The following is a 27,020-nucleotide window of genomic DNA, read 5'->3' as shown; positions in this document are numbered from 1 at the left end:
TTTCCTGCCCTGTTCTGGTCCCATCTTCGTCTTTCCAGATGCTGCTGTTATCTCAGAGAGTGTCTTTCCTGCCCCTTGAGATCACACAGTTAGGAACACAGTATTTATTTTTGTAGGCTACCTCTTAAAGCGTGCCAGCATTTTTTCTGTCCACTCCGTTTCAGTGTCCAACAATGCCAACAGCCCAGGCGTACAGGCACAGAGACGTTTACACCAGCCTCTGTACCTCCTTCAGGCTTCCACACGCCCCAACACACACCTGAAATTTCCCCCTTCCACTGAAATCTGAAGGCTTCGATTTCAAGCGAGGACAGGAATTCTGTCAATTTTCATATGTACTCAAGCATATGTATTATAATCTATAAACATATCATAACTCCTTTCACCGATGACTAGACCATTCATTCAACTAATCTGGAGAACCAGTGCAGAACTGGCTTCAGCAGCTGGATACAAGGCTTGTATCAGGAATGGCGTGGCCAGCAGGAGTAGGGAAGTGATGGTGCCTCTGTACTCGGCACTGGTGAGGCCTCACCTCGAGTGCTGTGTTCAGTTCTGGGCCCCTCTGTACAAGAGGGACATTGAAGTGCTGCAGCATGTCCAGAGGAGAGCTACCAGGCTGGTGAGGGGTCTGGAGACCAGGTCATATGAGGAGAGGCTGAGGGAGCTGGGCATGTTTAGCTTGGAGAAGAGGAGGCTGAGGGGAGACCTCATTGCCCTCCACAACTCCCTGAAAGGAGGTTGGAGAGAGGTGGGTGTTGACCTCTTCTCCCAGGTGAATAATGACAGGACCAGAGGAAATGGTCTGAAGTTGCAGCAGGGGAGGTTTAGATTAGATATTAGGAAGAATTACTTTACTGAAAGAGTGGTCAGGCACTGGAACAGCCTGCCCAGGGAGGGGGTTGAGTCACCATCCCTAGAGGTATTTAAGAAACATCTAGATTTGGCACTTCAGGGCATGCTCTAGTGGCTGAAATTGTAGGTTGTTTGTTTGTGGTTTGTGTGGTTTTGGGGTTTTTGGGGGGTTTTTTTTTGGTGTGTGTATGGTTGGACTCGATGATCTCAAAGGTCCTTTCCAACCATGAAGTTTCTATGATTCTATGATTCTATGAACTGTTCAGTCCCCACACTAGATTGCTTCTCTGTCCCAGTCTCCAGCTTTGTAGATGCAGAACAATACAATATCAAGACTTCCCTATTAATCATATGCATATGAAGGTCCTTGTTCATGCTAATATCCTAGCAGAATCAGAAGTAAAAGAAGAACAGAGCCTGGGCCAAAACATTCATATAGTGTCTGTAATCAATAGGTGTATCTTTACTAATGATTACTGTGCGCATACAGGTATTTCCAGTAGGGTTCAATGTTCTTTCTAAAGTGTAGGGGGTGGGAATGAGGAGCACTTGTGCCCTCTCCCTTCAGCTGGTACCAGCATTCCTGCAACCACTCAGTGGGTTGCATCACAGAACTGATCCTTAACTAATAATTACCTTTATAGGGGCCAGCTTCTCAAGTGGATCAGCTTCCTGAGCTGCCTGACTGTGCAACCTCACCAGCACTAGTATAGCAGAAAGGAGAAAACAGGAATGTTTATCCCAGGACAGTAGAAGGAAGGTGGCCTGGTCCGTTCTGGTATGCATCAGCCTAAACACTCCAAAAGCAAATTCTTAGGGATCAGGAGATGCTGACTGCCCTTATTCTCTCACCATTTGCAGTATCTTGCAAAGTGTTTGGAGCATTTATGGACAGACAGGACCTCACACTGGGAAACAGCACAGTTTTTGTGGAGTAAGATGGGTCACGATCCTCTAAATCATTTCTAGATAAAATCTCAGCGTATCAAGCTCAGGCTTGAATCTTGATGTCCTCAAATCAGCCTGCTCTTACGTTTGGAGGCAGTTTTGCCGCAGTCATGGCGTTTTGTTGTTTTGCCTGATTCCTTCCTTTTACTCCTGTCTGAGGTTTGGGGACAAATGTAAAGTTAATGCAGTGTTTTCTTCTTCAGACTCTTTGCACATTTCCTGAGAAATGAAGGAGAAAAACACCCCTTTTTTCATGCTCAAACCTCATGCCATTAAACTAAAACTAGAATGAAAAAGCCCTGATTCAAATCTCGGTACATTTTTATCCCTTCTGCAGTTTGCAGGGAGCATTAGAAATATTAGATTCTGAAGCAATCTAAAGTAACTGCCTCATCCTTGAACAGATGACGGTGATCTTATCCTCGCTACAAGCTCTGGGTGGGAATCTTCTTTTTCACAGCCTAAATAGAAAGCCATATAATTGCAGGAGAGCCTGTGGCAAGCCTTACTGGTCTAAAGCTGAGTACTCCAAACGTTTCTTAAGCAAGTATTAAATGAAGTGGCAGCCACTTTGTTAAGAATGTCACTCTATCCTGACACCGGCAATGTTTTTGTGCTCCCCTGCCTGCCTACCTACCTGTCTTTATCTGCCTTTTACGGCATTATACAGAGATTTATACAGACTTAGCAAAATTGCAGCCTTCTGTGTTTGCACAGTATCTAAGGTGCTGTTCTGCAGTTGACATCCCAAGACACTATTATGGCACCAACAATAAAGATTAGCCCCTAATAATTCTGTTAATAATCACTTGTGGTTCCTTGTGCACCACCTGCTTGTTTATTATTTATAAGACAGCCCTGAGCAATTGAGTTGGGTGTGTAGGTGTTGCAGAGAGAGAGAAAGCATTTACACTCCGGACATAATCAAAAGATGGGCATAGAGCAGGTCTCATGGGCACAGCATTCCTGCCCTGGTCAGCAGCTAAGTTGTGTGCTTACCACATCACCCTGAGGTATAAGAAATCACTCACCAAACCTGCAGAGAGTCTCAAGCCTTCAGATTAATGCAAGTCTCACTAATAGGACAGAAAAGTGTCTGGAGGAAGAAGTGAGAGAAAGGGAAGGATATAAAAAAGGTTCCCATTTGTACCCTGGAGTTCGGGGTGTGGGGACAAATAACAGGAATCAAAGGCAAAGGCTTTCCCAGAACATGTTTCTCCAAGTGGTCAGACACTGGTGAGAAAGTCTTAACTAGCAAACTCACCTGTGCCTTCTCAACCCAAAGTGGAGGCTGTCATTCTTTCCTTGCTCCCGTGCTAAACTCTAACCAGCCTTTCGGACTTGTGGTCAGGCTCCCTTAAATATCCTTTCCTGAGCCCCGAGAAAACTGAGTTCTTCATTGCCTGAGGACACCAGGAGCTTCCGCCTGGGGTTACAGAATAAGCTGGTCACGAACCCTGGGACTGTTCCTGTGCAGGCAGGCTAGAAGTGTCTAAAATCTGGATGTCCTCCTGAGAAAAAGCTTAAATTATTTGGTCATTGTGCGAGTATAGGCTTCCCCTGCTGTCCCCAGCACGTGCTCTAGCAGCATGCCTCGAGAGCGGCAGCCTACAGCGGTACAGATAACGCAGTTGTTCTTTCTTGTGTTCACGCGTGTTTTCTGTTTCCTGCCCACAGGAAGGCAGTCAAGGCCACGTTAGTTCTTCTGCCTCTGCTAGGCATCACCTATATGCTTTTCTTTGTCAACCCTGGTGAAGATGACATTTCCCAGATCGTCTTCATCTATTTCAATTCCTTCCTGCAGTCTTTTCAGGTAAGCGAGCAAGTTTACAGCTGGTGTCAGGTACTGTTGAAAGGATTCTTAGTGCTTTGCAGCTATGAAACTTACGGCAATGAAGTCCATGATAGAAATATTAGTTGAAAATAGCTCAGCTTTGGTCGTGCTTATGTAATAGATATATAAGCATGTCTTATGGAGTGGAGATCTCCTCTCAGGTGTGTACTGGGGGGATTCATCTCCCTTAACATCAGCACTACATTCAGTCTATAGCTACAGCTCCTCACTGGGGCTCCGTCTAAAGTCAAAGGAGACAGAAATGATGTTTCATTCTATCCTAAACTGCCTGAGAGAGGATGATGAATCACTCTCCCAAGGCACCTCTGTCTTCACAGAGCAGACAGTGAGCTGAGACTTAGACAAGATGTTGCCCAAACAAAGGGAAGTGACTTCTACCTGTTGGGCTCGCTTGATTAAGACGTTAGCTATATTCCCCGGCCTCCCGCTCCAGCTCTCGTGCAATGGTGCCTGCACTCAGCCACTGGACCGTACCAACTGAGAACTCCTACCTATCTCCTCTCTCTCCTGAATTTAATAGGAGTTCTGCCAGGATGTAGAAGGTAGTGGGACATGATTAATTGCCCCATCTTTCTGGATTTCACACAAAACCAAAAGTGACTGAAGACCTTGAATGGTGTTTAGCCACACATTTCTGCTTAGGTGTGTCCAACAGCTTTACCTCTGCTTAAAAGCCTTCTTGAACTAGGGTGGAACTATGTTTGGCATTAATGTTTTACCTCTGATATCTGCAGGAACAAGCACTCTGATAGGCAGGATATCAATACAAATATACAGCACGCATTCTGTCAAGCCAAATCTGGGGTTATGGTTTACAAAAGTTTTGATCTTTGGATTACTGTTTTTACTGATTGCATATTTAGATTTGAAACACCGAGCATCCCACCAGAAATCACAACTGAATATCCAAAATGAAAAATATCCCTTTTAATCTGTGAACAAAGAACCTTTAGCCTTTACCAGTGAAACAATCCACATTATTAATTCCCTAAAATTAATTGTATTTTTTATCTGCTGATGCTCAGTGTCTCAAAAACTGCTACACTGCTTATTTTATTGTTAGTGTTATGAAGGCATATGTAAGAAAGCAAGCACAGGGAATCTCTCCTGTATGGTGACAGTAATTACAGTCCATTGCTGGAAGCAGAATGGGTAGGCTTCCACTCACAGGGCTAGAGATGAAAGTGTCATCATGTTGTCGTCTGAGCTTCCATTATGGTCATTACAATCTTTGCAGTCATTACAGGGGTCTAGTCACTGCTGTCAATAGATGCCACAGGGCAATTCAGCTCAGATGAATGTAAGCAACCTGATGACATACTTGCCCACACAAGACCATCTCAAGCCATTTCACAGCGCCCTGGAAGTGTCTGCGACATCCTCAAAGAGCCGGCAGGCATGACATAGCACCTGTGAGGGGTCTGTGCCATTCTGGGGAGGCAGCTGGAAGCTCTAGACATGGTTTAGGACAACTGAAGTGGCAATCCCCTCTATCAGTGGAAGGGCTGTCTAGATTCTAGCTCTCATATCTCACCTGTGAGCTGCAAGACACTCATAAAGTTGTAGGGTAAAGATTTCATCTGTCTAGAAGTGGATGATCTCAACAAGATTGTGGCTTTGCTCAGGATGAGCCCAGGATAAAGCTCCATCCCCGATTTTGCGTGGTAAAATACTTACCTAATAATTGACTGCTTTCTATTCTTTCCAGGGTTTCTTTGTGTCAGTATTTTACTGCTTCTTGAATGGTGAGGTAAGTAGTGTCCCCTGCTGTCAGTGTAATTAATTCTTGGGAGGTTGAACCTACTTGAATGCCTGATTACAGAGACATGAGGTGTTTTTACAAGAGGTCACAGTCCCATCAGTCTGTTGCTCTTGCAGAATGTGCCTCTGTTAATGTGCCTCTGAGTTTCCCAGACCTCATTTTTGGGTGTCCTTTGTTCACAAAGCTTTATCAAATTCAGGTTATTCCCTGGGAGGTCAGGGCAGAGGAAAAGAAGTCTTATCAGATTATAATTTTTTTTGTTCTTTAGTTTAAGACTTCTTTGAAGTGTCTCATTAATTTAAAATATGATTTCTGGGCATACACGAACATTACTTCTGAGCTGGGCTCTCATTAAGGGTGTGCTGCAGGTGACCCATTTTTATAACGGGATTGCCCTGCTGAGTTGGGTGAGTTAGCGTTTCTGTGTGGATATTTATCTCTGAGTGATCAATACCTATGGCATTCAGAAAAGAGGGCTGGGGACAGGGTTGGTTTTGCTCCTCAGAATAAATTTTAGGTACTGTTACTCAAGCAAGAAATGTTTCACTAATATCCCTTGGTGTTCGGCTTACACCCCAAAGTGCATAAAGATTTATATCATTTCTACTGCTTGTACTGCCAGTGTCTCATTTACCAGCATTGCAGCATGTCATCTTTGTCCAGTTAAAATTTGGGTTACTGCAGAAATTAATTCCATGTCTTAATTATTCCTGCTGTATTGATTTATATTTTGTATGCGCTGCTTCTTAATTTCATTGTGGGGCTCCCTGTGTGGCACCATGAGAAAGAATGGACGTGTCTTCTCACTCAGCTGCTCTGCAACATTTTCTATGCTTCAGCCAATGAAGCACCCCTATTTTATTTTATTTTATTTTATTTTATTTTATTTTATTTTATTTTATTGCTTTTCTTCATTTCCTCTCTTCCTCATTAATCTGAGGTGTTGTTAACAAGAAGCAACACTGCTTTCTCAGGGTAGGAACGTGCCACTTCTACATACTGGCAGCAGAGTGTTCTCAGTTCTCTTTCCAACTTTCCTTCAATAAATTCTGGCCACTCCGTTTGCCTCTCAATAAGTAGGGAGGTCAAGCCTTCCCCAAAAAGTACAGGCACCTTAACTGTGGGACTACAGTTACCTCAAAACCTTGCCATGTATCTGAGTTGCTTGTGACCATACTTTGTTTTTGTGGGCCACTGTGCTGCACAATCTGATGAGGTTAAAGGCACCAGAAGTCTGGCATGTCCCTTCAGTAGTACTCATCATGTTCATCAGTTTAACGCTGTTAATGCAGAAGGAAAATCTTCCTGTAGACAGCAGGCTTTTTTCCTGCCTTTTTTTCCCTCTTTTTTTTTTTTTTTTTTTTTTTCTTTTCACTGGTGCCACAGTGAACATCAGGGGCTTGAACCTGGGCCACATGATTTCATGGTTGGTCAGGACTTTGTATCCCCCTAGTGCACTTCCATTTTGTGCACTTGGGCTAGGGCCTGTTGGCTTTTCATACCAGGCTTTCACTTTTTTGGCGGTTCTGGCATTCTTTCAGCTGTCTTGTAGCACAAGAAATATCTCCTTCACTACAGCGGTCTGAAGTTCTCTGTCCAAGGCCATGAGCCAAATTCCCATCTCCTGTAACTTAAATGAGTTAAGACATAATTAGGCTTCTTGAAAGGCAGGACACTTCACCTCATGTGCTTCTTCCGTGTCTTGATAACAATCTACTAGCAGATCTGGAATGATTTCCATAACTGATTTTCCCAGCTATATCACACTGCTGTTACAGTTTGAATGGGCATTTCAAGGTTAAAACACCAACTTGGGTGATCTAGGTGATCTTTACTCATTTCCCTAAACATAGATATCTAGTGCCACTTGAGAGGCTACAGAGTATCTGAGGTATCCACATGGGTCTACCAGATATGATACGGGATCTACAGAAGATTCACACCTTCCGACTGGGAAGTGGGAAGCCAAGAAGGATACAGTGGGGCTTCTCAAATGGCACAAGCTCTCTATGTCACTAATTCAAGCCAGTCAATGCAATCATTTTTTTATCAGCTTAGCCTACGATAGGCACCTCCATTTGCTCACCTGAACAACTCTAGTCTTCCCTGACAGTATGGACTATCTCTCCACTGACTATAATGCATGCCTAGGCACTCCGTTGACATGTAGATACCTACAAATAGCTGAATTTGTGAATGAAATCTTCCCTGTAGCTATATGTTTACATCTGATGTGCGACTTCCACTTGACTGGCTAAACCATGGAACTCCCTAACTACGTCTTTGAGATGTTACATATGTCTAAACCGCCCAGATATTGCAGCATTGTCTACTTCAAAACTGTGAAAGGGCTTTGGACTCATCTTAAAGTACTGTGGGAATGTTTTTAAAGTATCATAAAGGTTTAAAGCATGGAATTTCCTACTCTGCTCTAGCTTCAGCTCTTCACAGCTTAGAAACAAGTAGCCAATTCAGGGAATTTTCAGAGCTTTCTGCATTTGTAATCACATTGTCCAGAAAAAAAAATCCATCTTATAGTATATAAAAGCTCTTTTTTGTGATAGTGCTTATCCCTAGATCTCCACCTACTCATAAAGCTCATAATACTCATAAATACTCATAAAATGAGCTGATGGGACAAATTTATTTCCTTATGCTTTGGAGCAGGCATTTGACCTGGGAATATAAACATCTCCCTTTCCCTCATTTCCACAACAAACAGTTTTTCACCCAGATGTTGGACTAGCTTTGTTGGCTGCAGTGAGAATTAATCCAATGGGCTAGGTTTTGAGAGAGTGTGTATCATTCGAGCCCTTTTACTAGAGATACAATCCTTCAGATTTTGAATATGGATGTCTTTCCAAGCCAAAATATGATACACAAGTTATTCCAGTGAACCTAAGGAGGTTTAATAAAAACAAAGATGTCGGGTTTTTATGTTTTATTGCTTCTGAAAAGTTCTGAAGCTGTTTTGAACAAACTGTGTGTGCCATGGATAGGCATGAGAGGCCATTGACACTTGACTCATATTGATTTGTCTAGAGACTTTATGGAGAAAAAGTTGTATTTTTTGGACAAAGAGAAAATCTGCTTGCACTAGAGGGCAGAAATATGCAAATTTCATTTAATCTGAGTGGTAAAGAGCATCTCTGGACTTCCACGTAAATTGAGGATGAGAGGGTTCTGAGAATTTTAAATGTTAATAAAAATGGCATAATGAAAAATATGTATGCATTTACATTAAATACCACTTAAAAAGAACGAATGCAGATTGTGAACTTCGTTTTCAATGACTGCAAAAATCAAGATGCTCTTCAAAATATTTTCTGTCAGCTCAGATCACAAGACTGAATTTAGTTTCATATAAAACTCGATTAAAAAAAACCCAAACTTTAAGATGGAGTTTTTTGGAACAAGGATATATACAATGGCTTGAAACTGTGACGAAGAGAACGCATTTCCCCAAAACTCCTGTTGGACAATTTTTATTGCAGCTCACTAAAAAATCTTTAGGTTTTTTTGGTGGATGAAATTTATTCTACCTAGATCAGTTTGCTTATAACAAGATAATAATGTATAATCAGGGATATGCTTTCATGGTATCTCATCCTTATGTAAGCTTGGATGAGAGTATAGATCCACAGAAACCACTAAATTGTCTCTTCAGCCTCTGTAGTACAAGGTGACGGATTCCATCCAGGAACTGAACTTGATAGCATGTGTTTAACTAAAGCCTGTCTTTCAAAAGGGTGTCTGGTGTGGGGTTCATCTCACGTGGTACCTCTGATTTTTCTGATAACGATCTTGAGAACTGAATGCTGGATAAAAATATCGCTATCCTATCCAGGTCACAGCCAGACCCGAAACTGAAAAAAGGCTCAGTGAAGGTTGTAGTCTTTAGGCATATGTAGAGTAGCCTTATAATTGTTTACGTGATATGAAACCCAGGAAAAATATTCATTACAGTTTCAGTACCAAAAGAGGCTCACTGAAGACAATTATCACCTTTGGGTTTTCATAGGAGAGCATCAAGGGAAGACAACAGAAGGCAGCAGTGACACTCACTACCATGATAATCACTCTTTGTCGATCTCTAAGCTCACAGCTCTCTTAAGGGTTCTTCATACTTTTATCTCTAGGGACTTCTTTCAGTTCTTTAGTACGCACCTTCTGCTCACAGGCAGATGGGTACAGCACTCCCAGCATTTCTGTCCTCTCTTTGAATGATTCCAGATAAAGCATCTTCCAAAGATGGATCTTCCCTCGAGGTCCCTTTCTAGTGTGGTACCACCCTCCTCAGCTGGACCGTCTTGCTAGTGATGGTTTTCTTCTCAAAGGAAACAAAGTATTTCAGAGAGAGAGGGAAAGAATGTGTTTATAGTGTTTCATACTGCAAATATATCGTCCTGTATGGTTGTGTTACCTTTGGTCTTATGGCTGCTGTTTGTTGGAGTCTGGAGGGGAGGACATCAGATCTAAGATGCTGCAGCATCTCCCAGAAAAGGAAATAAACTATTTCCAGCCAACTGCTGGTAAACCTCCAGAGGAATGAGAACTTCACTGGTGGAAGTGGCTGGCTTGACTCCTGCTACCTCAACAAAGACACGACGGAAACAAGGATAATGGAGGAAGGATGCCTGCCTCCAGAGAACACTTATCCTTGTTATTAGGTGCTTCATGTCATTTCCAATAACCACCAGTGCTGACCCCTCAGAGTTCTGTGGACCTTGGAAACCTTACCAACCATAATGGGAGAAAATAACACAGCTGTACCTTAACGGGGTGCTTGTGAATGAAGGTTGACTGTGTGTGAGAATTACCCAGATTTATGAAGTGATAGTGCTTGAAGGGCTAGACAGAGAAGAGCAGTCTCCACTATCAAACTGAGTGAAGGAAACAAGGGAAATGCTGATTGAACATGGTGAAAAAAATCATAGTGAGGATGTTTAAGTGCTAGAAAGATCTCTGTCCTTGGATGTAATCAAAATGACTGGATAAGACCTTGACAAAATTTCAAAGCTGGATAAAATTTCTATGCTGGACTTGCTTTGAATATGGCATTGGGCTAGAGGCCTTCTGAGGTCCCTTCCAACCTTAATTATTCTATAATTCATGAATCCTACGTCCATAGTAAGGTGGCCATCCTTCATTTCTAACCGTGTCCTGGAGGCGTACATAGATAGCAAGGCCTATGCCTGAATTCATCCTGCAAAGCATGAATTCTCAGCTCAAGCAGGCCTCATATTCTATTATTGTCTGGTCAATATGGATAATCAGCTATGAATGAGCATTTAAAATGGAAAGCAATTAGCTGACCTAGAGAGAAACCATAACCAGAGAGGAATAGAGCAAGTTACTTGGTTAGATGGCACTGTAAATTACTCTCACAACTAGGTGCAAGGCAAGGATAAATATGTTTACTTTTTTGTGTGTTGACCCTGTACCCGGGCTCTGTCTGTCTCTCAAAATCTATTAAGCTCAAAGTGGCTTACTTTGATCTGATCATCTTAGGAGGCTATTCATTATAATTGCCAGCTATGAATCACCTTCTAAATGGTTAGTCATCCACCTGCCCATCAATCTAAGCAGACTTCACATTAATCATTCTGAGCCCAAAGGGCGTGCATTAAGCATTCCTTCAAATCACTGAATAAATACGAATATGGGGTTGGACTAGAGGGCTGAAGTTTAATTCTATCTCTCACAATGATTGCTTTCTGAGCAAAGGTGCCCAACGGTGTGAGTATGAGTTCTATTCCTAAATGCCCCTGGTCAATGGATGGAGGATGCCTGGTCAATATAGAGCCAACCAAAGGGATCAAACCTTCCCTTTGGGACCACCAGGCAGCAGTTCATTAAAGGACTGCAGTCTTCTCTCAGTACCCATCTTCCACACCAAGATGTGTTCTGGTAGAAAGTCACCTTCATTGCTGTGACTCCAGTAGGTTTCTTCAGACTGGTGTCCTGCCAGAGAGAGAAAAATGAGAAGTCCAGGCATGGTAAAAGGTAGGAGCTGGTTTGAGGGTCCTTCCCCACTCCATCTTCCTGTTCACTACACCACTGCTGTTGTGAGCGTGACTCCAGAGCACTCCACAACAAAATCACAGAGGCTTGAGGTGGGCTAATTGTATTCATGGACTCCCTGTCTAGTGGTTAGTTCTGGTCCTTTGTGGCCCAGAAGAAAGGAGTGTCATTTGCTTCCTCCTTAAAATGTGTGGCAAATCTTTATAACTAGTCAGAACTCCAGCTTCTAGAACAGTTATATAATGATAGCAAAATTGTGCTGTTGTGATCTTAGAAATAAAACTGCAACATCCCAGTCTGGCAGGTGCTGCAAAACTATCCACTTGCTACCAGGTTGTACGGAATTGCTGCCAAAGACTCTGGCAAAAAAAAAATGAATCGCAGACGAGGTAAGCAGGCTAATTTTTTTAGGGAGAAAAAGAAACTTAACAATGTTACATAAAATAGTGGTGTGATGTAGGCTATTTGGGAAAAAAAAAAAAGAAAGAAGTTCCACCTGAGCTTCGTTTTTGTTTCCTTTGAGCCTTGTGGATCGTTTTGGCTAAATCCCTTCCGTACCTTTGGAGGATTAACCACTGATAATAGCATATTTATAGAGATGTTTGGTTCAATTTTTTGTCTAACGGTAATTTGAGCATCTTTGGCCTGAGAGTTTGTCTGTACTGGGAGCCATGTAAAGCCATACCGATAGGGTGAGAGGTGGCTGTAGGACATACGTGTAGCTGCTCAGAGATGTACTTTATTTACAAAAAGTAGATAAAGGCTCAGTCCTATCTCTCTGAGAGTGTTGGCATTCCTCATCTGCAGATCCCCAGGTCTGTCAGTCTAACGGCCTCTGTGCCTAGGCTGTTCTATTTCTTTGCTTCCACTCAGGATGCACTGCACGGATGTGGATCCTTGACCCATAGGCTTCTTCACAGCATTTACTATTAAATCCAGCAATTCCTGCCCCTCCTCCATTGAGGGACATTCTAACTCTTTGGAAAACTTTCAAGGAATCATGTAAGGCATCGCCTTATGTTAGTTTAAGTTCTGCTATGTAATGGATGGGACTTATCCCCCTAACATTAGACATCTAATACATACACATATGCAGTTGAGCTGATCGCCGTCAACTTCATTTATAGGCAACGATTCACGCAATTGAGGATAGATTTCAACTGACCTATTTTAGTTGTCTCTTTTTGATGAACTGTTGCCAATACCTTATGGCCTTTCCTACGTCCTGCTTGGTACGGAGAGAGGCCAGGGCTTCAGAAGCTTCATGGAAGTGGCTTACACTGCAGGCAGACACAGTGAGACCAGTGTCTTGAAATTTAAAGTCTGCATAGCCAGTTCCCTTTTGCTGATCTGGGCTTTGCTTGAAAGTCCCTCTTGTTCATCTGTAGCTTACAATAAGATTGAATTTATCTTCATCAACTTTTCCACAATTTGCACTGCCGTTCCTAACCAAAGATGTTTAAAGTCCAGACTTGTTCTCCAGTTACCTCCAACTGCAGTACAAGGATCTGAAACATGCCACAAAGGTGCTTAAGTGTAGGTGGAGCTTGATGAATTCGTCACTGAAACCTGTTTTCATGGAGCAAAAATCGGTCTGTCTCAAAGGCCATTGAGATCTATATAGACCTTTTTTATTTATTTCATTTGCCTTTGGTTAAGGTTTTCTGGGACTAAAAAGTTGCACATGAGCAATGCAAGAACTTAATTAGGGTTATGTAGGCACATACTGCTGAACACCATGATTATTCTATAGACAGAGAGTACCTGTTGTCCCTCTGCCCCTCACTTTTACCACTTTCATGTGAGAGCCGTTCTCTGGGGACAGAGTACAGCAGTGTCCTGATAGTCTACTTCCAGCTTCCATTACCATGACAGCTCATTTAATCCTACTCTTCTTATCAGACCCTTCCTTTTTACCTACATTACTACTATTATATTTTAGTATTACATCAAGAAACCCCAAGTGAATGAGCCCTTTTGTTCTAAGCACTGTGTGAACGGATCAAGCATTCTTCCTCTCTGTTAATAGGACATGACATTGCTTCCAAAACCTGATTTTTATTGTTGCTAAAGGCTCTTTCTTCAGGTCATTTCTAATTGATGGCTGCAAGAAGTTGGCCTAGCATAAGTAATAGCAATACGAAGTTCATGTCTATTTTATCCAAAGCAAACCTTCTCTGCATGTTTCCATCCTTCTCTCCATCTCTTCCATTCTTTTAGTTGTTCTTTTTCTTCTGAGGAGAGCTTTTTAACAATTTTTATGATCAGAAGTGGTTTCTAGTGATTGTCAGATGTGATCCAAAAGACTGAGAGCTCCTCGGTTAGGTGATGCAATCAGGAAAGAAAAACTTCTACCCACTGACTTTTCTCCATCCCATCACCTGAATTCTTTCTCTTGACTGCTCTAACGCAGTCCTGCTGAGGGCACTGCCCACACTCTGTAGGCACAAATATGTTGGTAAATCTGATCTGACCCCATGTTCAGAAACTGTGATTATTCACAGTACGCAAAGTGCAAAGAGCTGAAAAGGGTAATTTTGGGAAAGTAACTGTTTGCAAGAAAAAGACAGACTAAGGCTCAACACAGAGAACTGAGCTCTCTGCTCAGCAGCATGGATAAACTTTGTCATCTCAAGCAACTAACATTACATAGACGTGAAGCTGATAGTTTGTATTCCCCAGACTCCTTGTTAAGCTTTAACCACTGATGATAGCCTGTACCCATCTTTGGGCTATTACAGGCAAGTGGTGTTAATTTCAGGTCATAGATGTGCTAATGCTGACTCTAGGCCGTGGTACTGACGCTACAAATGCTTAAGGGATAAGTGTAGTTGCTCTCATGGAGATTAACAACCAGGTTTGAAGTTGCGATTTTGCTTTGGCTTTTTCTATTACATTTTTGCTGTATAATAGCTTTTATGGTGTCTTTTTTATCATGTTATTATAGCAGTCAGCTGGTGCTCTTTTTTATTTCCTGACCTAAAGTTAAGCTAGCATTTGTTTCTGAGTTCAATTGTAAGAGAGAAATTTGAGCTTAACCTTTTCTGCTTGTGCTCTGGTCACATCCTAATTGCAGTAAATTATTCTGTCATTAAGAAATGCTTTACGCTCACCCCTGTAAGTGCAGAGTCTATTTCCATGTGCCCAGTCCATTAGGAATGGCTCCAGATGTACAAGAAGCCAGCACTTTTGTTACTACTTTTTTATCCTCTCTCAAAGCTTGTAAGCAAACCATATCATAAAAGCCATTCGGACAACTGCTTGTTTAGACTCACGTCTTTATCTCCAGGTGACTCTTTTTGACTTGATTGGTTTGAAGCACAAATGATAAATCTAATCTGGCTTCACTGGCTGAGTAAGTATCTGTTCGCACAAGTTGCTCAGAAACACAAAAAGCCCACCAGGTGACAACCCCTTTTCATGACCCAATGAAATGCTGCTGTAGAGGCACCTGGGACATTTGAAATCACACCACTGCCAGTCTGCTGTTAACATCTTTAGCAAGACTGTGCCGTACACAGAGATTTATTCTCTGCTTTTGCACCTGAGATGAAGAAATTCACCTCTTTGAAAGACTTAAGTGAATCACAGCCTCCCTGTACAAGGGTGAATTTCACTGCAGCAGAAAGGAGGAAAGAACTTTTTCTAACAATATCTCAGCATCTGGTGACATCTGGGGAGAAATAAGCATTCGAGAAGCAACATCCCTCCGCAGAGCAAGTCCCATGTTCTTCATGGGACAATTTCACGACACTGGTTACCCCTCTGACAAGTTACATGTTACTTATACCATTTGCCTTAGGTGCCCAACACTTGGCTAAGCTGATTTTGTACTCAGAGGAGCAAGATGGAGCAAGGACTTATTCATTCCACATATCTAAGTCACCTCCTTAGGGAGATCATCTGCTTTTCTCCATTGTCTATATTGAAAGCATAAATAATTGGCCAGGAGTAGGTATCAAGCTGTCAGATGAGATGCATCCCCCTCCTTGTATGTACTCTGTCACATGTATATTTGCCTTCGGGTGTGTATTATATGCACCCTTAAATCCAGAATCAGAAATTACTATCCCTTGGCCACTCCAAGTAGAATCGTGATAGGTTTGCAAGCATTGGGCATCTAGGAAAGTGCAACACTAGGACAGATCTTCTTTCCACTGTTTCTCGTGCTTTAACAGGAGGATTCAGTGAGCCAGTGAGGTCAGTTTGATGATGCAGTCAAAGTCAGCAGTCCAGGCTGGCTTCTACTCTAGTAGCATATGGCTGAGTCAGCCCATCATGACTCTGGCTATCTCATATAAGTATCTCATTTAACTCACTTTGTAAACTGACCAAACCCCATCTCGAAACTAGCAAAGGCATGTTGTACCTACTGCTGCATAATGAGAGGCTCTTCCAGAAACACTCTGCACTGTTGGGATTAATTACCATATTATTCTCATTCTCATCACAAATTCATTCATGATGGTCAATGGTCATGCTCCTCCTGGCAGTGCTGTCTTCAATACTTCTTTCACTTCGATGGTCACTCTTCTCCATGCAAGCAATCCTGTCCCCTCATAGTTTTTATTTTTCTAGGGTCTGTCCCACCTATTAAGTGTAAACGACATTATTTTAGGTTGAAACAAATCATTGATTCAAAATCAAAAGAAAGAAATCCAGTGTGGCACTCTTCTCACCTTACTATAAACATCTGCATCTGCTTAAGTGTCATATCAAACAGCACCGATCACACACAGTCAAGAAAACATCCAGAGAAAGAGATCCTCAGGTCTGTTTTGCCCAATCTGCGCCTTCTGGAAGGGGAGGACAGATTTCCAGCTTCAGGATTCCCCTGACAAGGCACCAAAGAGGGCAATTGAGAAACTGTTCTCCAAGTTGATACTCACAAACCTCTCGCCAGTGACAAAGCTGGCGGCGAGAAGGGATTGCAAGTGCCACACCACAACAGTGCAGAGTTTCTAAGTAGTAGTGCTACAGACTATGGGTCTGTCTAAGTCCCCGAAGGCCCGTCAAGAAATGGGAAGATTGAAACCATCTGAGAGAAGGAGTGCAGATCCGCCCTTTCCGTGTCCTCCTTATGAACTGTTGTATATTTTAACTATCAGTCCATCACTCCTGTTCATCTAGGACACCTTATACTGACAGTGTATGGTTTGGGTGGGAAATATCTCTGCTGCTAGAGCTCATCAGCTCATTTAAGCACCTGTTAGCATGTTGGAGCTGGTCTGAAGTGTGGTTGGGGAGTGTGTGTTCCTCATGTTTTAAGTAGACTTCAAACGGCACCTGAAGACAGGCCCCAAGTTTTAAAAGAAATGGAGAAAAGCAGTGGCTGTGCACCTTTGGACAATTTGTTTCAACACCATCTTCCTTTCAATCCCAGTGGTGATTACAGATAGACCCGGGATGGTTTTCACCTACCTCAAGTGCTGATAGCTGAGAAGCTGTGTCAGCATGGGTTTCACACAGATTGTGCAAGCTCATCCCAGGTCTTGTACGGTTGCCATGGTAGCTGATCCATGTTGAGGTCTACTCTACAACAACATCACTGCTATTAATACCCAAGCTTTAGCCTGCCGGTGGTAAAATGGGGAGAAGAGCACTCCTTTACTTTTGAGGGATGCAGTGAAAATAAGTACATTAAAGACTGAAAAACATTCAGGGTAAGATATCAATATTTTCTAAATTTAGCTAAATTTATAATCAAATCATCTAAAGCAGAGCTGATTGTCTGGGCTCACTTTATAAATAATGAAAGGAAATAGGTATTTTTCATCTGACCACAGTATCTGTCCTAGTTTGGATATCTGCTTTAGGATGGGGATGAATCATACCCTTTGACCATACTGACTGCTTCTCTCTTGGTCAGGAAGAGAACTGTGGGTCAGTAGCTGAGGTGTAATGCCTACATTCTATTATTTATAACCCCATCTTCTAAACAAATGTGGTTTTGGCAAAGGAAGCCATGGCTTGATATAGAGCTTGTATGTAAAAATGGTCTTATTTCAAAGTTGGCTGGATTTCATGTCAACATCTTTTCCAAGTGTCATGAGCACGATTACCCATTGATTGTCCAAGAAGCTGGGCCCAGATTCATCTCACCTGATTTTGTAGGCCTATCTAGCTGCCTAGGCTAGAGGTCTGAATTGCGCTCATCTCTACAGTAAGGGGAGATCAACAAGAATATCCAGCAATTGGTCTAAATATTTCATTTCAGCTTCTGACTTTGAGTATTCTGTGCCAATGATTTGGCAAGAATTGATTATAGTCTATGTTAGGAGTATCTCAAGCTTTCCTTCCAAGTGTGTTTGAGGACAGAGTTCCTACCACCTGTCTTTCTCTTGCTTATATACGTTATATTTGAGCTAGAGCTCCTGGACTCTCTCTTTGGTTCAGGCAAGAAAATATACACTTAAAGTTCAAGATTCATCTGGCCTATTTGGAAGAATCTGCTTGAGAATGACCTTCTGTTGATCGTAGAGTAGCTCCCCACTGCCCATACCAGATGCTCACAGGGATTAGGTGAGGTGTGTTTGCATTGTAGACACCAATGTTTAGTCAGATGATCTATGATTCCCCTTCATATACAATGGAAGCAGGAGCAACTACAGGCCCTGTGATAGGTCCCTCTAAGACCTCTGTCAGGTGCATCCATCTTGAAAGCTTGATTCAATCGCATAAGCTTAGGCATTTATTGCCATTTGAAATGCTCTGGGGTATTTTAAGACATCAGATATAAGACATGAGATATGTGAAATCCATGCTTTTCCCAGAGTCCAGTACCCAGGACAATACCAAGCAAACTAGATGCCCATGTTTAGGCAGCTGAATCAAGCCCTGGCTGTTTCACTGGCTTGACACGTATCATCGTTTGTCTCAGAGCTGTCTAGTGTCCCTTTACAGAGGACACCTGGGTATTCTAAGTGTTCATGTTCTTTCCTTTTTTTTTTTTACCAGGTCCGTTCTGCTGCCAGGAAAAGATGGCACCGCTGGCAAGACCATCACTCTCTCCGAGTGCGTGTGGCACGTGCCATGTCTATTCCTACGTCTCCGACACGAATCAGCTTCCACAGCATCAAACAGACCGCAGCTGTGTGATATGACCCACACATAACACGCACCACATGGTGGCCTTCAGGGTTCTTTCTTCATTCTCCCGAGACCCTTTCTTCAGACTTCCTTCCTTTATTCTGCACTGCTCTCTATCGCAATGAGGTGCCCATCATATTTTTGTGGACTCTCATCTCCCATATTTGTGATGCTGCTTTAAGGCAAAAGCTCTTCAAGTAGGCACTGGTGAAACAGATTCAAAGAAGAAAGAGATTCAACACTGACTGCACCTTGTGGAAGTTCACGATACAAAGTCAAAAACAGCACACTGGCAGGAACAATCGATTTTTTTTCTCCTGTCTTTTTTTTTGTTTTTCCATTCTGTATTGTGGTGAGCAAAGACTTTTTTTAACATACTGCCCATCTCACCCTGTACATTGATTCCCGATGATTTCAAGAGTTTGATGTATAGATAGCCCGTCTCTTTCTTGTTTCTTTGTAAAAATTTCCTCTCTGCAGAACTGTCATTTGAGAACATGTGGCAGCAAGAAAAAGAGCATCTGAAAGGTGGTGTGAAAAATCCGAATGTATCTGCCTTCCCCATTTCTCCCTTTGATAGACTGGGAGTTTGCCAGGACATCACTGGACTGTTTAACAGAGGGCACCTTGCAAGAGCCATGTCCTGGTCGTACACAAAATTCGGAAAAGGACAGCAGTATCTCTAGATAGCTCTATAAAATATCCCTATTCCTCTTAGCCCCACGCTTTCGACACAATGTAAGTAGTCTTTGGAAAGTCTGTGGTTTTTTTTCAGCTAAGAGGATTGGGGTGGGGAAGTACAACAGAACATGTTTTCTGGGTTTAAAAAATATAAAAGGGAAGCACTGTAAAAATAATAATGAGAAGAGGATGTTTGCATCATGAGGATAGTGCTATGTGCTGCACAAAGATTATCTATTGAGCATTTTGAACTAGAGCAGTTGTATCTACTAGGCTTTTTATGTGATGTTCAAAAATACTGTATATTTTCAATAATAAACACTACTCTGGGTTGGTTTCAATAAAACCAGGCATCATTTTCTTTACTCTGGAAAGGAAGAGGACGCCTATCTTGAGCGTGTTTTTGTATTTAAGATCAGAGCAAGAAATCCTGTTTGATAACGAGCCAATAAGAAGAACAATCTCATGATAAAATCTGAGCAAAAGAGAATTTAAATGCAAAGTTGAACCGTCTCCCTTCTCAGCTCATGGTGTTACACTGGATCCCTTTCCCTCTGAGCTCTTTTTGCCTCTGTTGGGCTTTGCAACAGCAGAAAGTAAAAAGGAAGTTGTGTAATATATTCTCCATCACCTGTATCTCACCAGTGCTGGAGTAATTTGCTCTTTCCACTTCAGCGTGCTTATTCTGAATTTTCTTCCTATGTTTTAGAGGACTTTCCAGCACAAGCTGGATTTATATCTCCAGATTTAAAGTGGTCTCTCTAGTTTTCAGGACTAAGCAGAGCTGGAAAGTATCTTGGAGGACACTGATGTTAATCCCCTGCTTTTGGAGGCATCCTGTCCTAACAGCTCGATCACATTCAGCTTTGAGCTGATTGGCAATGCAGAGCAAATTTAAATTAACAAATTAAAATTTTTTAACTTTTCCCCCTCCTAACTCTTATTTGGATTCGTGTACCTCAATGAGACAACAGAGGGAGGAGGTAGAAGGGAGATTTGAGATTCTGTCTAGTTAGACCTATCATAGAATCATAGAATGGTTCGGGTTGGAAGGGACCTTAAAGATCACCTAGTTCCACCCCCCTGCCATGGGCAGGGACACCTCCCACTAGACCAGGCTGCTCAAAGCCCCATCCAGCCTGGTCTTGGTCATCTCTGCCAAAGAAGAAGAGCAGGGAAGAGTCTTCGCGTAGCCTTCCCTGTGGCGTGACAACTAGCATGATAGATCCCAGCGCGGCAGAGATACAAATAAGACTGGAAACGTGCCTCCCCGTGCCACTCCCAGCTGCCAGTGCCCTGAGTTCTGCAAAGGGACCCAAACCCTCTTTGTGGTAGCTGGGAAACAGAAGTGTCTGATGAAAGAGAACTGTGCTTTTATTCGGTGCCTGCATCACAATAGCGATGCACGGCCTCCTGGCATTTTGTGTTTGAAGGGACAGATATACCTAGAGGTTAGAAATGCGTGCACTGAGTACCTCTGGGTTTGCCCTGTCTCTAGGCCAGCCTGGGATGAGATGAAAAAGGGATTTGCGATGCAGCAGATACTGTCAGAAATTGCAGGTTATTGTTGCTACCAGGAGTGTATTTTCACAAAAAAAAAAAAGAAATAATAATCCTTTTTCTAATTAGTGTATGTCCAAAGCAGAGATTTTTGGTCCTTCCAGCACTGGACCCTGTTTCCAGCCAACATGGTGGACATAAACCATTAATGGGATACTGCTCATGTTAATTTTGAAGTGATTACCATGCTAACACGTACACTACCTCTACTTGTTTTGCCATGGAGACTTTCTGAAGTCTGTCATGCCTGAGGAACTGACAGGTACAGCCCATTTTCTCTAGAGCACTGTGATGAAAATCAAACTTGAATTTCTACCATCAGCCTACCCTGGAAGAGCAATAAAAAATTACTTTGAGGGTGGCTTTTCTTTTTTTTTTTTTTGGTCTTCTCAGAGACTGCAGAGCAAGGGAGAACAATGGCAATAGACAGGTGTGTAACTCTGAACATAGCATGTTTGGGGGGGTTTATTTGAGAAAAAAAGGCAGAGTCTAGGTTATATCAGACAAAGTTCTAGGGGGTGACTGCTTTGTCCTTTCTTCTAGCGGAAGGCACATCATTTACACCAGATGAGGGTTGCTTATCTGAGATTGGATACATGGGGCTCAATCCAAAGCTCTTCACATTATATACAGTGAGCTCTAGCTTTTCTGCACGTGGCTGCCCTGTGGACAACCTATGACTAGTTTGTGGGCTGCCTAACCTTTCAGTGGGCACCAAACCCTCCAGGTCGGCAATGAAATGGAATATCTGCCCTGGAGCTCGTGTTCTGGTTCCTCTGGAACCACAAGCTAAGGCACACAATCTGCGGGCTCTCTGCCTCTGCAAGGTGGTCACCGTCAGTCTGTTTTCTAGGTATACATTTCAAGTCTCTGGAAGGACTCTTACTGGTGTCAGTATGCTTGATGTCAGGCTCGCATTTGCCCTCTCAGTATCCCTTTCTGGTTCCCAATAAAGAGGCAATTCCTGTCTTTCCCTTTCTCTCCCCCACATCAAGGACCAGGCAGACCACAGGGCTATGGAGATCTCCTGGTGAAAGCTGCCATAGAAACAGGGTGTGGAAAGTAGTCTCCATGGAAATAGTGCTTTGAAGGCTGTTTCTCTTTCCCCCAATCTGTTGGTTGATCAATATCATCTTATTGCTTCCTTAAGTTCACCTGTCTGCCCGTATCCTTCGTTTGGTTTTATTAGGTGCAGTAAGATCCTACCCAGTACCATAACTATGAGTCAGTACAGCCCATGTTAGCTGTGAAACCAACCTGCCCTTCCCATCTTGGTGTTGAAGAGCTAGGCTTCATCCTGAGTTTTCCTCACTGCTGTGGACATGCACCCAGCTCTGAAGTGCAAGTGCAATGCAGCAATAATTTCACTGGACTGGTTTCTTTCCCCTATAGTGGGGTATTTACTTTTTCTTAATAGACACAAAACCCAACTTTGTGGGCACAGCTGCATCTGCCCTTGGCGTGCTTAGCCAGAGTGACTCACTGTCATCCTTGTGCTGTGAAGTTCGCCCTTTTTCGGACAAGGCTTCGTTACTATCATAGGGAAGGAATCATCTTAGTCGTGTTCTCAGACACAACAAGAGTCTCAGGGGCAACATAAATAAATAACCAGGGTGGCTGTCACTGGAAGGGGAGACTTGTGCTGTTAATGGAGCAAAAGTACAGTCTAGGCACAGGATACTATTCTTCCAAAGACCATTCTAGTGGGACTCACTTGGCTTCATGTAGCTCTTCACAAGTCTCAGGTGGAGCTAGCTCCTTCTGTGATCTTTGGAGAACTGCTCTGCACAGTCAATGGAGTCCAAGGCACGAATCATCTGATCCTAAAGTAGATGACAGGGCAGGGAAATTGCACCCAACAACCCATTTGTCCCTTGACCATAAATGTCAACTGAGTTACTGGCTTATGTAGAGACAGACACAGTGCCTGCATTCCACACCAATGACATGGACTGGGATACCGTAGCTCGTAAGCAATAACAGGGTGGTAAAAAGTCCTTTTTGTGCTCTTCAAAAGAACTAAGGAGTCCAGGTGCCAGAATGGGAATTGAAGAATTGCCAGATTTGTCCAGCCCTGATCTAGATGCTGTTAGCCATGCATCTTTCTAGTTCCATGGTGCAGCTGCAGAAATAAGCTAGTTTTATCTGAACCAAACTTTGAAGGACTGCGGTGTAATCCATATACCTGACCTCAAATCTATATCATTCAGATCAAATCCAGACATCCTGCAGGTCTGAATAGAAAAGAAATTTGGCAGCTGAAGAAGTGAACTAATGTCTCTGGCAATAGACGTTCGACCGCAGGGTTGGCTTTCGCAAGGTCCTTTGGAGCTTGGGGTCATTGACCTCACAGTATGCCGCTGGAATATATCAATGCCAGGGCACCGACCTTGTACCAGTGTTTTCAGGGCTATTTCTGGGATGCCCTGTTTTCACTCACCATGAATATTCACTAAACATTTAAGATCAATAAATGGATGAAGACATCTAAGTTTGGTCCTGTCTCAGTGAGTCAGGTGTCTGATCTCTCCTTACGCTTGGTGAATACCTAAGCAAATTGTGCAGTGAAGTCTTCAGAGATTCTTAGCTGGCCTTCAGGAGGCCTCTGCTTCAGGAGGAGCTCTTGGCCTTGCTGAGGGCTTGATTCAGTTGCCTAAATACAGTCTTCTAGTATCATTTCAGATGCCCCAGGAATCCCAGTTGCCTTCTAGTTGTCCGTCCAGAAAAGCAGCTGTATGGCCTGCGTAGATGTCCCACCTCCTCTATGTTCTTTTGGATGGAAATATACATTTATGAATGTCTTGTGCACTTACTCAGCTACTTCTCTGATCTTCCTCTAGGGAGAAATCGAATTGGACAGGGTCAAGTCAGCTAATCCGGGATCCAGCAAATGAGCCTCTATTCTCTGTAGACAGAGTGTAGGGAGACCTAGTTAGCCAAGGAAGCCAGGAGGGACCGTGGTGGGTTTTTTTCTTCCAGCAATGAGTTCAATGCGAAGTGCACTGAAGCCGGGAAGATTTGCACTGCCTAAAGAAATGAGGCTACAAGGGGCTCTGCTTTCTCTGCTATTAGGCATGGTTCGAGGGTAAAAATATGATGCTCTTTATTAGTGCAAACAATTTGAAGAAGATAACAATAACCTTTTCAACTCTGCAAGTTCTCACCCAGAGGAGTTTGGAAGAAATTCCCAGTTCACTTGACTGATAGCAACGGCGATACTCTGGTCTCTGCTGCACTGTATAGTCCCACTGGTGGAGAGATGACTTCTGTCATCAACAACATTTGGCACATCCAAGCTGGGATGACAAAATGCTCCCCATTACTCAAAACACCTGCCAAAGTAGCTGCCGATGCCATCCCAAGACATGGCATGGGATCAAGTCATGGGGCTGCTCAGAACTGAATTAATATGAATTAAACTGTTTGGAAATCATCCCAGGAGAAAAATACCTGGGAGCAAACAAGAGCTTCCGTTTGCCCTGGGTAGCCTTTGGTAAAAATGCCAGCTGAGCTGGAGTTTAGCCACACAGCCTCATCTCAAGAAGACAAGCATTTCCAAACTTGCATTGGCACACGCAAGTAAGCCTATGGCTGCCTGGGCACCGAGGGCACCCTGCAGGGACCATCCCAGCTCAGACACCAAAACTCTGCCAGGACAGGAAGGCAGGAACAGGAGCGTATGGGGAAGCACTGGCCTAGGTGTGCTTCTGAGCCAAGGTCCCTGGGTTTCTGCAGGGAGGAGCTCCCACCTCTGATAGTAAATTTGCCAGTCAAACCATTTTTTTATCTCATTTTCAGCTACACCTTCACATATTGGAGTCATCTCAGAGAGAGTTGTCTCCTCCCTGCCTTCCACACCAGCCATGTCCCCCAGTGGTGTTTGGCCTCCAATGGCCAAAGGTCCGTTTCCAGGGTCCAGGGTGGCTGTGAGTGATTTTCATGCTGTCTTTTAAGAGTGACTTAATGATTTGATGATTATTCAAAATACCTGTGAGCGGAGCTACTGAGATGATCCACTGATGTCCTGGACGGCAAAGGGGAGTCCCTTGGCCACATGTGCCCTCTCAGGAAGGTGAGACCAACTGGCTGAGGAGCAACCCTGTGGAAAAGCACACAGGGACCTTGGTGGCTGCTGAAATGAACCCAAGCCAGCCATGTGGCTTGGCAGCAAAGGTGGCTGACAGCAGTCTGGGCTGTTTTGAGGGAAGTGATTATTCCCCGCCACTTTGCACTCATTAGACCACATCTAGATGCTGTGCTCAGTTCGGGCCCCTCCAGTACTAGAAGACATTGATAAACTAGAGCAAGGTCAGCTGCAGGACACCAAGATGCTCAGGTCTGGAGCACTTTACGTGTGCAGAGAGGCTAGAGGAGCTGGTTCAGCGTGGGGGAGAGGAGACAGTAGGTGGACTTAGTAACAGCCTGACAGTACCCACCAAGAGGTTACTGAGATGACAGACCCAGGCCTTTCGCAATAGCGCGTGGCAGGAGAACAAGAGACCACCGCCATAAGCTGGAACAAGAAAGGGCCAGATAAAAGGAGAAAGTTTTTCCTCAGGAAGACAGTCACGCAATGGGACAGGTCGCCCAGTGAGGGCATGCAATCTCCATCTCCAGAGATTTTTCAATACCCACCTGGATAAAGCCCTGAGCGACCTGCTCTGCCATCACAGCTGAGCCTGCTGTGAGTAGGAGGTTTGAACCAGAGACCTCTGGAGGTCCCTTACGACCTGAATTATCCTGTCATGCCAGTAGTAATGTTGTCAGTCATTCCACAAACATTAGGAAGGAATGAACTTGAGCAAGTTTTGGCTGCTGTATTTTTTTCAGGTGCACCTCAGGGGTCTTGGAAATAACGCTTATGCCCCCCCCATCTTCAAAAGAAGCTTCTTCCTTCGTTTTCTCCTGGCAGGGGTGCAAAGATGAGTAAAGTCACATCTCTTCAGGGAAAACTATCTCCTTTGCATTGTGGTGCCTTTTAAAGCCCTGTGTCCCTTTTAACCAAATAATCATTCGCAGCACAGATCTGGGATGATTCAGATGTAGGTTTTGGGTCAGCAGGAAAAGTCTCAGCTGTGCCAGGAAAAGGGCTGTGGATGCGATGGACTGACAACCTCTGCGTGTGCGTGTTTATGTACCAGTGTATGCCCATGTACGTGCATGTCCCATTGCAGGTGTGTATGTGTGAGCGTGCGTCTGCGCGCGTGAAGAAAACTGGTCAAGTTCCTTTTGGGTTTTAGCGGATTATGTACGAAGAAAACAAGGATTCTCGTTTTCAGTGAATCATTATGGAAATGAACATCCATGAAAACTTAAGTACTTGAAACAAAAATCACAAGAGCTCTTCCAGGAAAATGCTTGCAGTGCTGAGTGTTGCAGATAATGCATGTGCCAACTGGCATGTGAGAGCAAGTGTAAGCTTACTTTGGATCTGGACTAATTGCTTCCTTCTGACACTATTTAAGTCTTTCCACCCTCCTCCTTTGCAATAAATCCTCAGTCCCAGCTTGCAGTGAAGACAACACATTGCCTCATCCCGCCTATTCCCTGTGGGATTCAGCGATGCTGCACTGCAGCTCCTTGGAGGCAGGGATATCAGCTCGGGGATTGGGTTTGATACTGAGGAATCGCTATGGAGACTTGTATCAGATGGAAAATTCCATTTTAAATGCATGGTTTCATAACCTCCTCTGTCATCTTTTGCTTACAAGCAGAGGTCCAACCCCCAGGAGATACCAGTAAAAATCTCCTGCATCTGACATAAAGTATCAGCCATTCCAGTGGAGCACACGTGGACAGTGCTGGCCACCGGACCACAGCAGCACTGTTTTCAAGGCTAAAATGGCACAAGGAAAGAACACAATGAAGATTTTTCCACTCTTAACAGTCACCTTGCAAACCTGGCAGCAGTCTCGGAGGATGAGAAAATGAGTGAGACACAAGCCCTAGAGCAGCCGTACGCTGGAAGAGGGAGGATGTGCCTCCAGGGCATAGAGGTCAGTATGGCTTAAGGACCAGAGGGAGACAAAGGGAACCTGACTCCACGGTCAGGCGGAGGTCCAGTTTCAGGTGAGGCTCACAAGGCTGAACACAGCAAATAGGCAGTGTCCACTGGAGAACTCTTCCCAGTCTGGGGAAAAGCTCAAGGGACACCAAGGAAAGGCTATGCCAAGGCTTCTCAGACTGGGGTCACTTCTTACTAACTTCTTCAATAACACCATGAGATGAGCAAGTAGGGGAAAGAAG

General features: G+C 43.6%; 1 protein-coding gene across 5 annotated transcripts in view; it reads left to right on the top strand.

Annotated features, from left to right (window-relative positions):
- CRHR2 (corticotropin releasing hormone receptor 2) overlaps positions 1–19,560 on the top strand; it is a 166,988-nt gene extending 147,428 nt beyond the window's left edge. For 4 of the 5 annotated variants that reach the window (XM_054192198.1, XM_054192195.1, XM_054192196.1 and 1 more), the window contains 3 exons: positions 3,481–3,616; positions 5,367–5,408; positions 18,402–19,560. In XM_054192198.1, coding sequence (XP_054048173.1) covers positions 3,481–3,616; positions 5,367–5,408; positions 18,402–18,542 — 319 coding nt within the window. In that variant the 3' untranslated portion in view covers positions 18,543–19,560. Of the gene's footprint in view, positions 1–3,480; positions 3,617–5,366; positions 5,409–14,733; positions 14,800–18,401 lie in introns of all 5 variants that reach the window. The other variant, XM_054192197.1, reaches the window with a different exon arrangement.
- Positions 19,561–27,020: the final 7,460 nt, after the last annotated feature.

The sequence above is a fragment of the Rissa tridactyla genome, chromosome 2 (assembly GCF_028500815.1).
Source record: "Rissa tridactyla isolate bRisTri1 chromosome 2, bRisTri1.patW.cur.20221130, whole genome shotgun sequence".
Lineage (NCBI taxonomy): Eukaryota > Metazoa > Chordata > Aves > Charadriiformes > Laridae > Rissa > Rissa tridactyla.
Note: the sequence above shows the minus strand (reverse complement) of the source record. Positions and strands in the feature narration are given on the sequence as shown.